We start from the raw sequence: 13,046 nt of genomic DNA, 5'->3' as shown, positions 1-13,046 counted from the left end.
CTTGCAAACATAGACGCGGATGTGCTTAACGCGAGCAGGTGTCTCGCTAATTCCGGCACATAGAGGCGAGGTGGTATTCGGGGTTAGGATTCTGTTTTAGGGATGTGTGGAGGTAGTATATATGTAGCGTTGTAAGATCTGGAGGATCCTGAAAAGGATTGGATAGCGAATACCAAGTGATGTGATTAGATATGAGATACACGTGTTGAATAAATGATGATGATGACGATGATGATGATTGAGAGGCTGATGATTACCTTGAAAGCGCATTGTGGTGGGTTGTATGCAGAGAGTGTTATGTCTTGACTAGATCTATCATCTGTTAAGCAGCGTGATGCTGAGAGAAAGAAAGAGTAGAGTGGCTGTCAGGGCGGCATTGAGAGATACTTTGTGCATATTTTTGTCGTCTTGGAAAGGTGTAAATCTGCCATTTTCAAATTAACACAGAGTTGAGGACTTGAGAATATGCAAAAGACGCGGATGAGCGGGGGAATAAGTAGGAATATATTCATCGGGTTATTTTTAGTTGGCTTTGAGCGCAGAGCTTGTTCGAGATGAGGAGAATTTGCGAGGTGATATGTAATAGTGGATAGTGGATATTGCAGTTGCGAGTGAGAGATATGGTTAAGCTGTTCTAGAAAGTAGTCTGGAGAGAGTTTCGTCAGTCGCTAATATGATGTCGACTCTCTCCTCGGCAAAGTCACTCTCATTATAAAGGCCCAGCACGACTTTCTCCAAATTGATCTATCTCTATCTCGAGTTTGCGAAGTTAACGCCATTGTTCGCACAGCAGCAATGTCGTCATCATCGATATGCGAAGAATCGAAAAGTTTCCAGAAGAATCGAGTACAAGGACTTGGTCTGCATCACTGAGCTATTCGACTAGGAAAACATATCAGGGTTGTAATGTGAGCTGACTAAAGAGTGGAGTCTTAGTATCGGCGTGCGTAGCTAGAATAAAGGTTCTTTCTTGACGCTTCAAGAGATCATTGGGGCTCAGCAATCGGGAGAAGACGAGTGCAGAAATTGAGAGATCGAGGGCGCTTGAAATATCATTGGGATTAGAATCGGTGCTCGGAAATATATTGCACGGGCTAGGGTGTAGATTCTGGGGGTTCGTTAGCATTGGGAATAAGAGTTCTGTTAAATGTTTTAGTTACTCACAACTCTCTACTTCTGGCGGCCGCTCAGTAAAGCCCCGTTACCATTGCACGTCTTCGCCCGATCTGTAACCATACCAACGTCATAGTTAAGCAAAGACGTTTTAGACACTTTTGATGCCATTCGTGATCAGAATCGTTAGTGCCAATGACCGCTTGTCGAATGACGCAGTTGGAAATCCAGGCATCCCAGTGACAGAAAGCCATATTGCATGTCCTCATATGGATGATCCCGCTAGAGAAGAAGCTTTCGCCTGACAGGGTACGAAGCAAAGTAGACTTGTCGTAACGGACCAGGCCAATGATTATATTGAGTGATGCAGTGGCGATGTTAAAGCTGTCATTGTCTACGACGTTTACTTGGGCTTCGGTTGCTAGTGCCAAGACTGATAGTGGAGAGAGATCATCGATCGAGAGTTGGGCAAATTCAGTTGCTAATGGCTTCTTCTCCAATAATTTTGCAAAATTCTTCGCGGTTTCTCTTTCTTGCATATCAAGAGAAACGGCATTGAAGCGATTGAAGAGTTAACGCAGGTCCTCCGTTCATCATGCAAGAGAAATTCTTGAACATGAAGGAAGTTCGAACAGACACCGCCCAGCATTGATGAATTGATAACGAGGGCCCTTAGAGACCCTCGAATTAGAGCAGCTAGCGATAAATACTTTTAAAGTGATGAGGCATCGAGCCCGTCCTTTCAAGTGGTCCAGAAGACACCGCGAATACAACCTGCGGTCATTGTCTACACCATTTTGATGCTGTGATTTGCTTGCAAGATCATCCGAATGTATCGAACCCGAGGGAAAAATCGAACGAGTTGTTATGTTCAGGGCCGAGTTCGCGGCCAAGAGTGAACATAAATTTGTGGAATTTGGCATAGAATGTGTAGGCAGCGGAGGTCTCCAGCTAGTTGGAAGTGTGTAGTTGAAGCTCGTGAGGAGGAATATCAAAGGTAACGAGAGCGGAAGAAGTGTAAAATGTGGTTGAAGAAGAGTAAGATAATAAGGCAATAGTACCAGAAACCTTAGAGAATCAGTAGCATTAGTCGATTTGGAAGAGGGATGAATGCGGCTGATTGGGGGGCACGTTGATTGGTCTTGCTGCTGCAATCAAATATTTGTAGCAAAAGGCTCTGGTGGTTGGAACGAGGATAGAAGAAATCAAGATCGTAGGACTGTGTACTAAGTAGGTGTTTGGGAATGTCCTCCTCGATTACCAACGGGGATGATTAGTATCTTTCAGTACAAAATAAATGACTGGGAAAACTCTCAAAAGTTCAAGATTTGTTAATCTTAAACGATATCACGAACCTACATGTGTATTGTAGTAGGAAATCTCTGGAACACTAGAAATCTGAAATAGCTAGCTGGAAGAAAAACAAACACGATTATGCTTAAGAGGACATGATGATGATGGACGTGAAACCATTCGATTGAACATGTCGAACAGAGCAGTCGGCTCTTCCATAGTATCATAGTGAATTAGGCTGCACCGCAGGATGTTTAAGTTATCGAGCCCATACCTAGTTTTTTTTCCAGTGACCATTTTATCACGTTGATTTGGAAGTCTCTTTGTAAAATGACAATGACTCAATGGTAAGCACTCGAGTGTAGATAGAGAGCTTGAGAGTTGGAGCAAGGAGATGATGAATTCGATATATATTACTTATGGGACACTCCAAGGGACATGTAGGATTCTGGGAGGCGGTGGAAGGGTGAGGATGAAACGGGAGTTCAAGGTTGTGAGTGAATCATTCGAAAGTGATGGGAATTGAGATGGAAGCTGACTACTAGAGGCTTTCGGAGATGACAGAGCGGGAAGGTAGACGAGGTAGAGAATTAGAGATTAAGAATCGAGAGCCTAGAGTTGGATTAGAAACGTTTAAAGTTGTGACTGGAGTTTTTAACTAGTAACTGTGAACGTTAATCGAGATTTGGAAGTTGATAGTGGGAAGATAGAAATTGAGATATTAGGTTGGGTAGTCTGAGAAGGAGGGGAAAATTTGAAGAGAATGCTTGGGTGAGAATGAAAGGCTGAAAGGGTTCGCATTGAGGCGTATTTAATAAGCAAAACATTTCAAACAAGAGCCAGTTCTGGTGTAAATATACTTCAAGTGATGTGCCAAATTGAAAGAACGGAAAAGTTGTTCTTGGAAAGTGTAGGCAGCTTTTGTCATTCAAGTAATTGTACACTTTACTAAGCAATTTAACTTGATCATTATGATAAGAATAGTTCTCTTATGAACAAGTATTGGGAAATACCATATCTCTTATAATTTTACTGTGCACTTGTCATAACTTGGAATTCGAATTCATTGAATATTTCAACAATCAAATTCTCACCTTGTTCTCCTGAAACTACTTGAAATTACGCGAATCCACTGCACAAACATCGGCTCAGCAACCAACTTGCAACCAAATCTTGTCCCAGAAGTGTCTTGAATCCCGAAATAAACAGTGATAGTACAAAAGATATAATTTGTGTTATTATCAGTATAACCAGAATTATAACAATGGATACCAACCTCAACAGCAACACAAGCATGTTGCAAACGGCATCAGCTAATGTCCAAGCCAGCACAGTTGGAAACAACGAAACAACAAGTATAACACAAAATTCATCAGCCATTACAACTGCAGCAATGGAGAATCAAAATCAAGGTGCCGCTACATCTTCGCAACCACCAACTCCCTCCGCAAGTACAACAATGAGCAACATCACTCCCACAACTTCCACCACTACAACCATCCCGCCACCAACTCCCTCCACAAGTACAACGATGAGCAACATCACCCCCATGGTTTCTATTTTGACAACTATCCCACCATCAGGTCGCCTCAGTACCACATTACCTCTTGAGCTCCGCCTTGCTATCTACAAACCTCTCCTCTGCATGACCATTGCCGGCCGCCTTCCACCCATTCTGTACGCGTTACACGGTACTTCCGATTATTCCATCGTCCAGGCACAATACAGAATCATCAATTTTATCCTCTCAGATGCCACATTGCGCGTTTTCTCAACCATTACCAGGCGTGGAAACAGATTGGGCAAGCTTCATTATCTCCATGTCCGCTCTGACAATTTCACGTTCGTACCATCAATTCCCAAATTTATCACATTCACAGCCAGTCCATTACTGACATCATGATAAAAACAGACTCTACGGACCCAACGGAGTCAACAACGATTCCCGCAACCTCGTCGTCCGCCACTACTGTAAACTCCAAAACTCTTTCCGTAAGGTAACTTTTACTGCCGTCCAGCAAGCTCGCACACCGCACACCACCGAGTCCGAATTGGATGAAGCCAATTTTAACGCTAGTTATATTTTACATCAACTTTGCGAAATCGTGGTAGCAAGCGTTCAGACAGCGGATTTACGTTTGAAGTTTCTAGGTTATAACATGGGAAATTCGATCGACCAGCGTAGAATGAATGGGTTTGTTAGGTTAGCAAGTAGTACACTGGCGGTTTCAGGCCGAATTTGGACTCCGAGAAGAGAACTGGTCGGCGATGATGGTGTGGTTCATGATGGAATCGTTTGGATTTGGAAGCTTGTCTAGGGAATAGAGAGGGGAGGGGCTAGGGATGATTCTCTTGATAACTAACAAGGTCGATGGAGAGGATTATCATAGATTTGGGTGGACACTTATGGCAGCTCAGGCATTGGAGATTCAGATATCCAGAGAGACTTAGACGTTTGGATCGGCTCAGGCATTCAACCTAGCTGACTAAATTGATTTCAAGTGCTGAAACTTTACATCTATGTAATGATCGGGCGGTTGGAAAAACGAAAGCTTCTCAGGATAATATCAAGACAACCTCTTTCAATGCTAGTTTAATGTCACTAAGGGAACATAGAATACAGATCACAAATACATATCAAAGAAAAACTTTTCGGTTGCACCTAATATCTTTGCTAACTTGCTTTCCTTCCCACCGTGTAAAATTTAATCACATCCATCATTCCATTGCTACCATCTAGCCATCAACATCCAGGCACAATTTATCTCAGAATCCCAATGACTAAGGGACAACCCCCCAAATAAACAAATGGCGAAGGAAAAAATTCCGTGAAAACAATCATAATTTTCTTGCATCGCAATGATTTCTCAGAATGACACAACTTGGATAAACAATCGGTGCCGTGATCGCCGAAACGTGAAAAAAGAGATTTCGTTTGATCAGCGTAAAAGGTATCGAGCGTTTAGTCAGTCTTGGTGTAGGCGGCTGAATCGACGCCTCCCTCAGGGTACTCTCTGTCATGGATTGTTAGTATTGGAAACGAAGGGCGAAGTGAGATTTGGGGGTTACTTACGGAAGTGCAACTTCGAATCTCTTCTCAACAGCCTTCAGAACCTCTTGGTCCGCCTCACTGCTAACGAATGAGATAGCAAGACCCTTGGTTCCGAAACGACCAGCACGTCCAACACGATGAAGGTATGAGTCTGCATCGGGTGGGAGATCGTAGTTGATAGCCAAGTTAATCTTGTTGACATCAATACCACGACCGAATACGTCCGTAGCAACACAGATACGCTTGTTAAAATCTTTGAAGTCGTTGAAACGTTTGATACTATTCATGTGTCAGTAATGAACAAAAACTGATGATGCTATAAGACATACCGTTCCTCTTGGCTAACACCAGAGTGGATAGCAACCGATGGGAAGTTACACTCGCGCAAGAGCTTGTCAAGTTCAGTGGCTCTGACTGTACTCTTGACGAAAATGATAACTTGGTTGAATGAAAGCTCATCTAGCAACTCATTGAGACGTCTATTCTTTTCTCTCTCTTCTAATTTGATGTAATATTGTTGAAGACCATAAAGGGTGAGCTTTGTCTCATTATCAATGTAGATTTCAAGAGGGTTCTGCATGAACTTCTTGCAGATAGGTCGAACCTCTTGAGAAAGAGTAGCACTGAACATCATGACTTGCTTTTGTGGTGGTGTGGCTCTGAAAATTTCCTGAACATCGCGACGCATATCTAAAACGATATCAACAGTGTGCACTTAGAAGGACTACAATTAAGCTTACCAATTTGATCCAACATCTTGTCACACTCATCAAGAACAAAAACCTTAACGCTGTTGAGGCGCAAGTATTTGTCTCGAACAAGGGCGTTCAATCGACCTGGAGTACCAACGATGATGTGTGGGTGGGTCTCAGGATTCTTCAATACCTCAACATCCTTGCTGATAGGAACTCCACCGTAGAAAACACCAATCTTGACATCTGGCATGAAGTGACAGAAACGTTGATACTCATTTCGGATTTGGTAAGCCAATTCACGAGTGTGGCACATCACAAGTACGGATGTTTCACCGGCGACTACCTCGACTTGTTGTAGAGTTGTGAGGACGAAAACGGCGGTTTTACCAAGACCAGATTTGGCCTGGCATAGAACATCTGTACCAAGAATCGCTTGGGGAATACAGACTTGCTGAACTGTAGTGATCGGACCGAAGTTAGATTAAGTGTCCAAATATATAGTCAGGTGCAAGAGATCGCAAGTCCGCCCATCTACGCAAAATACATCCACAACACAACACCCAGAATGCACAGATCGAAGTATAGGCCCGATGTTTGCCTTGGAAGGCGCAAATCGTCAACTTTACAGAAACGCAACAAAGGCGTCGGTTTGAGTCGATCCTGGAAGTCTCTAGGCATGCACTTTAAACGAATCTCCCACAATTTTGCCAGCAATTATATCGCCGCTTTCTTTCGAGATTCTCGCCTAACGCATATGTTTGCCATCCCTCCGAACTTTGTATCGGACCGGTAGAGACATTCCAGGATCGCTCGTAACTTGCTGAAGTTTTGACCAGAGAGTATTCATTTTTGCTTGCGATGGACGGACGCGCTGCGAGAAGGACAATGATGGAGTTTAGGGATGAAAGTTATGACTAACCCTCCGAAGGATGTTCGAATCCGCACCAGGAAATGGCTCGTAGAAGCTCCGGCTTCAATAAAAATTCGCGGAAACCAGTCGAATGGATACCAACATAACTGCCCTTCTTGGCCGCAGCTGCATTTCCAGACACGGTCAAATTTCCCGAATCACCCTTGACTCCTCCATTTGCGCCAGCAGCTGGTGCTGGTGCCTCTGTTGTTGCGAGCTCCTCATCAGAGTAATCGATCAAATCCTCTTCAGCGGCAGACATTTTGATGAAATTCGTTTAGTTAAAGGTTAGGTTCGTTGTTGTTGAAAGGTAAAGTCGATCGCGAAGGTCAATCTTAGTAGTCGTTATTCTTGCTGAAAATTGTTAGGAGTAAATGAGGAATGACAAGAAGAAACAAATCAATTAAGAGATAGATCGTGATGATCGAAGTCGTGGGAAGAAGTACTGAGATGGATGGAGGTAGAGGTGTTGAAAGAAAGATGAGTGAGCGCGACTAAGGGATTGCTTTGTCGGCGCGGCTTCAATTCGCCGCTAAGAATTATATCACGTGTGAACTTATTAGCTCAGCTTAGGTTACGCCAACGAGGCCAATTATGTTGAGGGAGAAAAAGCTTTGACTGATTATTAGTTACAATAATCAAAATTGAAATATAAAATTCGACTACCACTCCTCATTTCATACGTAATATGGAATTTCCAAGCTCGCATATTTGATTTCATAAGCTGGTTCACTCTACTGTATACCTAGGTAGATCAGGGTCAACATCCTCTTAAGCTCCAGAAAACTTGCCAAAGCAGTTTTGAGCTCTTCAGCATTCCTCTTGGCAACATATTCGATATCAAATTTGGGTTCCTAATCACAATGGCAAAGTCACAGGCTACCAAAGGAGTATCCAAAGTACCAAACAAAGTCTTGTACAGTAGAATATCATACCTCTATCAAGCAGCGACCTATCTGGCTGTACAAGGCAAAGAAAGTCAAGAAGAATCAGCAAAGGGACATGCCCTAGACTCATCAATGGAGGATGTCATGAAAGATGAGTCAAAGGCTGTAGCAAATGTCACAGAGGAACCAAATCAAGCTCTCTCTCGTAGATTAATCACGGATTTGCGCTCAGTCTCAATGAAAGGATTGATGCGAATGTCTCCTGACATGAAACATTCGATCTGTAAGAATTGTCAAACTTTGTTGATGGAAGGGACCACATGCACTGCTAAAATTGAAAACCAAAGCAAGGAGGGAAAGAAGCCCTGGGCTGATGTCTTGGTTCGAAAGTGTCATACTTGTGGGCTGGAAAAACGGTTTCCGCTGGCAACGGAGAGGCAACCCAGGAGACCAAGACGATCTACCCAAGAAGCGAAAACCAGTGCAGCTTAAAAATGAACTCACAGATTTAGCGGCTATCGAGAGCCCATCAGCCAAAAGAAGTCTTGCCTCCGAAAGTTTCATTGTTTGTACGGTTTCGGATGCTATGCTCAACGATAAATGCGTCATCATTCAACTGCTATGACTCGGCGCCTTACAGGCTTGCCTTACGTTACAGAGTCACGAAGATCATCCATCTCGATGTGGTGACTTTAGCAGTTACGGTGAGGGTTTGTTTACGACTTCAACGCTGGAGTATATATCGATATTCGACAAGCGAGACTATTGTAAGCAGATGGTATATTCCTCATTCATATCATTCAATTCTAACAGCGTAGTAATATGTAGCCATTCTGAAATGAGCTGTTGACATAAGCTCGAATATCGGACTCGAAACCCTCATTCACAAATGGTATTTCAAATTTTCGGAATGCGCCATTACGAGATCTAGCAATTACTATTCAAAGGGCGCTCTTCTAATTGGACCGAAATTTGGAAGCTTGAGAGGTCGCCTCTTTCTTCATACCATTCTCCATCATATTCGGCGCTGTTCAATCACTCTGTTCAATCACTCTGTAAACTCTCTCAGGCTAGGTTCGAATACTAGTGTTGATTTCAACAAAGAAAAGTTGCTCAGTGCTACCTCGCACCAAATATCGACCTTTGTAAATGAGAGCCAACCAATATCGCTCGCTCTGTTTTTCCATATTCATGGTCGATATGAGCAAATATAGTGGGTGGAATAGATCTTTGGCTAATGAGGTACTTTAATGTCGATTCAAGAATATCTGAACGATAATACAGTGGCAATCAACACGGCCGTACGTTTTGAGAGGGTGGTTGATTGAGATTGAACTTGTCATTAAGGTACGATTATTTGAGACTGAGTCATTCAATGAGGTATCATTGTTTAAGGCTAGGTCAAAGAATGAAATATGGTTGTTCGAAATTAGGTTGAACAATAGGGGCCGAATGGCAAAAGCAGAGAAATAGAATCAATTCAAAGGTCCAGGTAAGCTTAGGAAGCTTGAGAACTCGGCCCATCAAATAGTGAGAATTCAATTGGGAGCATAAGTTTTATCTAGATACAGTACTCTATGGCTACAAATTATCCCATTGTCTGATGACCTCGTAAACATTTAGGGCCCGTTCGGATCATTTTTTTTAATTTATTGTCAAATTAAGATTAATTGAATATTGACTAATAAATTTAGCTTATATTCTGTAAACCTAGTTTCACATTTGTAAGTCTACAAAATATAGAATAACATTATATTGATAAAAGCTAATCAAAACTACATTACAGATTTAACAAAATAACCATACAAATTTTCAAATTTTGTAGACCTACATATATTGAGATTTTGTAGCGAGCATCAGCATTCAGTAAACTGCTTTTATTGATAACAAAATCCAAAATAAGTTTATTACCTACATTAACTTTCAGTAAACGCTTATATTGGCCTATATTGACTACATTTATTGTCAATATCGCCCAAAAAAACGATCCAAACGGGCCCTTAAAACGTCATCGGGATAACTAAGCGATTGAAACCTACCTATCTTGTTACATACCTTCATCTTCATTATCCTGGATATATTAGGACTTCTGCGACTATTTGCTCTGATTTCAGTCGCTGTATCTTATCTGCAGGAGGAGTGGTTGGAATAGCAATGGGTAGTAAACATCTTTGGAAGAGAGTGATCTTCAAAATACAGTTTACCTTTCACGAAAACCGAAAGTGAGGAAACGATGGAAGTTTCAAAGGACCGAATTGAAATCATGAATTCATATGTAATCATTAAATAGCTTGCATTTCAACTATCAATATCCTCTATATGATAGGAACATTTTTAGCTCTATAATCATACCACAATGGACTCGTCCTCTTCTGCTGAAAGCCCGCTAAACTCTGCTGTAAATCCTCAATCGCACTCGCATACTTGACCAAACTTGCCTCGCTCCAAGCAGTCCCCATTAATGCCAACCCAAATGGCATTCCATCCACTGGGCTCACACCTGCTGGCAAAGTAACCATCGGATACCCTGCTTGGGCCGCAATTTGATATGTTTGGCCCACGTCTGGCGGTACCAATAATGCGGTGAGTTGAGTGCCGTTGTTATAAAGGGCTGCATCTATTCCATCTTCACGGGTAGTGCGATGACAGGAATTGAGGGCTTCCCAGTATGTTTCATTCATGATACCGCCGGTAGCGAGGGAAGCTAAGAACCCATCTTGTCCTGATTTAAAGGCAGGATGGACGCCTGGAAGACCACCTTCGGATCCAACATTGTCGATATTGTACTGGACAATATCTTTGACGGTCCGAATATCTGTATTGTTGAGATCTGCAAGATATTTCACGATGTCATTGTAGAAGTCGACTGCTACATATGTGTACTCGGATTCGTTGGGATATCCACGAGTAGTACCATAGTCCCAATCCCAGCCATCTTGAGAAATAATGGTCTGCCAGTAAGGGAGTTCAGTACCATTAATAATCGTAGCACCGGCGGCTTCTATCTCGGAAACAAGGTTGAGAAGTTGGGATTGTTGATCCGAATCGGCAAATTTCCAAAAACTGAGCCAGGGCAGCCCAAAAACAGCGCCCTGGAGAGCGGTCTTGTTGCTAAGATATTGAGAGTAGCCACCGGCTGGCGCATCCTGAACAAGCGTATAGTTGTCACGGGCGTCAGGACCGTAAATCCCGTCAAGGCAATAAGTAGCATCTCGGACAGTTTTAGCGAAACATCCGACGGTATCTTGATTGTGAGATTCAGGAATGACACTAGAAAAACTGTCAATATGATACTCGGCTACGAATGTGGTGGAGCAAGAGTATCTAATAGTCGGGACTACAGTGTGGCTTGAGGACAACTTGATCATTTGGACATGTTCAACGTTCAAAATTTGCTCTCAAATCAAGAGTCTCTCATTACCGGACTGTAGGACTATTAAAATCCATGATAGCGAAGAGTACGTACCCATCACGTGAAGTAAGGCCAACAGTTGGTTTGAAACCGACGACACCATTTCGCTCTGCGGGATTGATTACGCTTCCATCGGTCTCGGTACCAAGTGCAAAGGTAATAAGATTTGCGCCAACAGCCGAAGCACTGCCCGATGAGCTCCCCCCGGGAGTAGTAGTTAGATTGTACGGCGATCGACACTGACCACCCCGGGCCGAATAACCTTCGGAATATGAGTTCGAGCGCATATCGGCCCATTCACTAAGAGTGCTATGTCCCATTAGAATGGCCCCAGATTCGCGAAGTCGTTTCACGACATGAGCATCACGAGGGACGATGGAACCAAGCAACATCCAAGAACCAGCAGTAGTTTCTAATTTGTCCTTGGTAGCAATATTCTGGCACCTGTCAGTAGGGCCACGAAAGAACCTGTTGCTTGAAACTCACATCTTTCACTAGAAATGGTATGCCATGTAATGGCCCGCGGATTTTACCTGATTTACGTTCATGGTCGAGCGCAAAAGCTATTTGGATGAATTCAGGATTGATTTGCATCACAGTTCTATCAATATTATTAACCATCGGTGCATGAGCATGCCGCTAGTCATTGAGGCATATGTTACTCACCTGATGTATTCGTCTGTTTGGTAGATCCTCTCCAAATAACACATAACGATTTGCACTGACGTTAATGTCCCATTTGACAAGGCCGATTGCAATTGGTCAATAGAAGCTTCCTCTAACTTAAACCCATTGCACAATGGCATAGGAAATTGACCACTGTCCGCTAGACTGCCATTTTGAAGAATAGGAAAATCATATGGAGAAGGGTCCTCTAAGAGCTGGGCTTCAACAAAGTCGGTGATGTTAGAGACAGGCTTCGGGTACTTCGGACTTGGACTACCAATTGTCGAGGTAATCAATGTAGTCGCTGTGACCAATGCTTTGATGAGCACCATAGTGCTGGCAAAATTGAGAGAGCAGGAAGAAGTGCAAGAAATGAGAAAGCAAGACTTAAAAAATGAAAAGCATTATGTACTGACGACTATCAGCTATACCGATAAGGGATGCGTATGCTCTCCATTAAGAGGGGAAATATCACCCACCTTTGGAGTTGCAGATACACCTGCATATCTCCATCTCAGCGCTCATGCAAGCCAAGACATGGGTAGCAGCTCCTTTCTGCTGGGTATAACCATTAAATATTCATCATATATCCTCCACTTCATTACCGGTGAAGTGGCCGGACGTTGCCGACTTACTTGAGATAAAGAACGTCGGTGTAAGTTTCTTGTTTATACTTTAAAAGCAAGAGTGGGAAGCAGATAAGAAATTGTGGAAGAAATTCGTTTGTGATAGACAAATGGAAACTTGCCTCTGGCCACCGGGAGACAGAAGTCACGTGTCACGGAACGCCCTTTTAAGGTTACCGATCCCGTGTCTCCCATAATGTGTTGACATCGTTCGTGTTATTATTGTATGGAGAATGGGCATTGGCAATGGACAATGGCAAAAAGAGGAAAAGGGTTCGTCTATTAAAAAAATGATGATTTCAAAATCTATCTACAAATGAATCTTACATCGATGCTGTTCTTATATTACTAATTAGTAAATCGTGTTGTCTGAAAATGTGTCAGCCAACCTG

At 42.8% G+C, this 13,046-nt stretch overlaps 5 protein-coding genes across 5 annotated transcripts; 2 read left to right on the top strand and 3 right to left on the bottom strand.

Annotated features, from left to right (window-relative positions):
• Nucleotides 1–1,187: 1,187 nt before the first annotated feature.
• On the bottom strand, nt 1,188–1,652 carry EAF01_004236 (uncharacterized protein; the record flags this gene model as incomplete). Its single annotated transcript, XM_038912490.1, has 1 exon — nt 1,188–1,652. The coding sequence occupies one exon, from the start codon at nt 1,650–1,652 to the stop codon at nt 1,188–1,190; it is 465 nt and encodes a 154-aa protein (XP_038772174.1).
• Nucleotides 1,653–3,670: 2,018 nt separating this feature from the next.
• EAF01_004235 (uncharacterized protein) lies at nt 3,671–4,724 on the top strand (the record flags this gene model as incomplete). Its single annotated transcript, XM_038912489.1, has 2 exons — nt 3,671–4,248; nt 4,319–4,724. The coding sequence occupies 2 exons, from the start codon at nt 3,671–3,673 to the stop codon at nt 4,722–4,724; spliced, it is 984 nt and encodes a 327-aa protein (XP_038772173.1).
• Nucleotides 4,725–5,368: 644 nt separating this feature from the next.
• Nucleotides 5,369–7,325, bottom strand: EAF01_004234 (uncharacterized protein; the record flags this gene model as incomplete). Its single annotated transcript, XM_038912488.1, has 5 exons — nt 5,369–5,420; nt 5,480–5,737; nt 5,788–6,148; nt 6,199–6,609; nt 7,073–7,325. 5 exons carry the CDS (start codon nt 7,323–7,325, stop codon nt 5,369–5,371), a joined length of 1,335 nt encoding a protein of 444 aa, XP_038772172.1.
• A 601-nt stretch (nt 7,326–7,926) lies between these two features.
• Nucleotides 7,927–8,442, top strand: EAF01_004233 (uncharacterized protein; the record flags this gene model as incomplete). The annotated part of the gene is made up of 1 exon (XM_038912487.1): nt 7,927–8,442. The coding sequence occupies one exon, from the start codon at nt 7,927–7,929 to the stop codon at nt 8,440–8,442; it is 516 nt and encodes a 171-aa protein (XP_038772171.1).
• Nucleotides 8,443–10,265: 1,823 nt separating this feature from the next.
• EAF01_004232 (uncharacterized protein) lies at nt 10,266–12,360 on the bottom strand (the record flags this gene model as incomplete). Its single annotated transcript, XM_038912486.1, has 4 exons — nt 10,266–11,220; nt 11,417–11,799; nt 11,849–11,963; nt 12,029–12,360. The coding sequence occupies 4 exons, from the start codon at nt 12,358–12,360 to the stop codon at nt 10,266–10,268; spliced, it is 1,785 nt and encodes a 594-aa protein (XP_038772170.1).
• Nucleotides 12,361–13,046: the final 686 nt, after the last annotated feature.

The sequence above is a fragment of the Botrytis porri genome, assembly GCF_014898465.1.
Source record: "Botrytis porri strain MUCL 3234 chromosome Unknown BPOR_005, whole genome shotgun sequence".
Taxonomy (NCBI): Eukaryota; Fungi; Ascomycota; class Leotiomycetes; order Helotiales; family Sclerotiniaceae; genus Botrytis; species Botrytis porri.
Note: the sequence above shows the minus strand (reverse complement) of the source record. Positions and strands in the feature narration are given on the sequence as shown.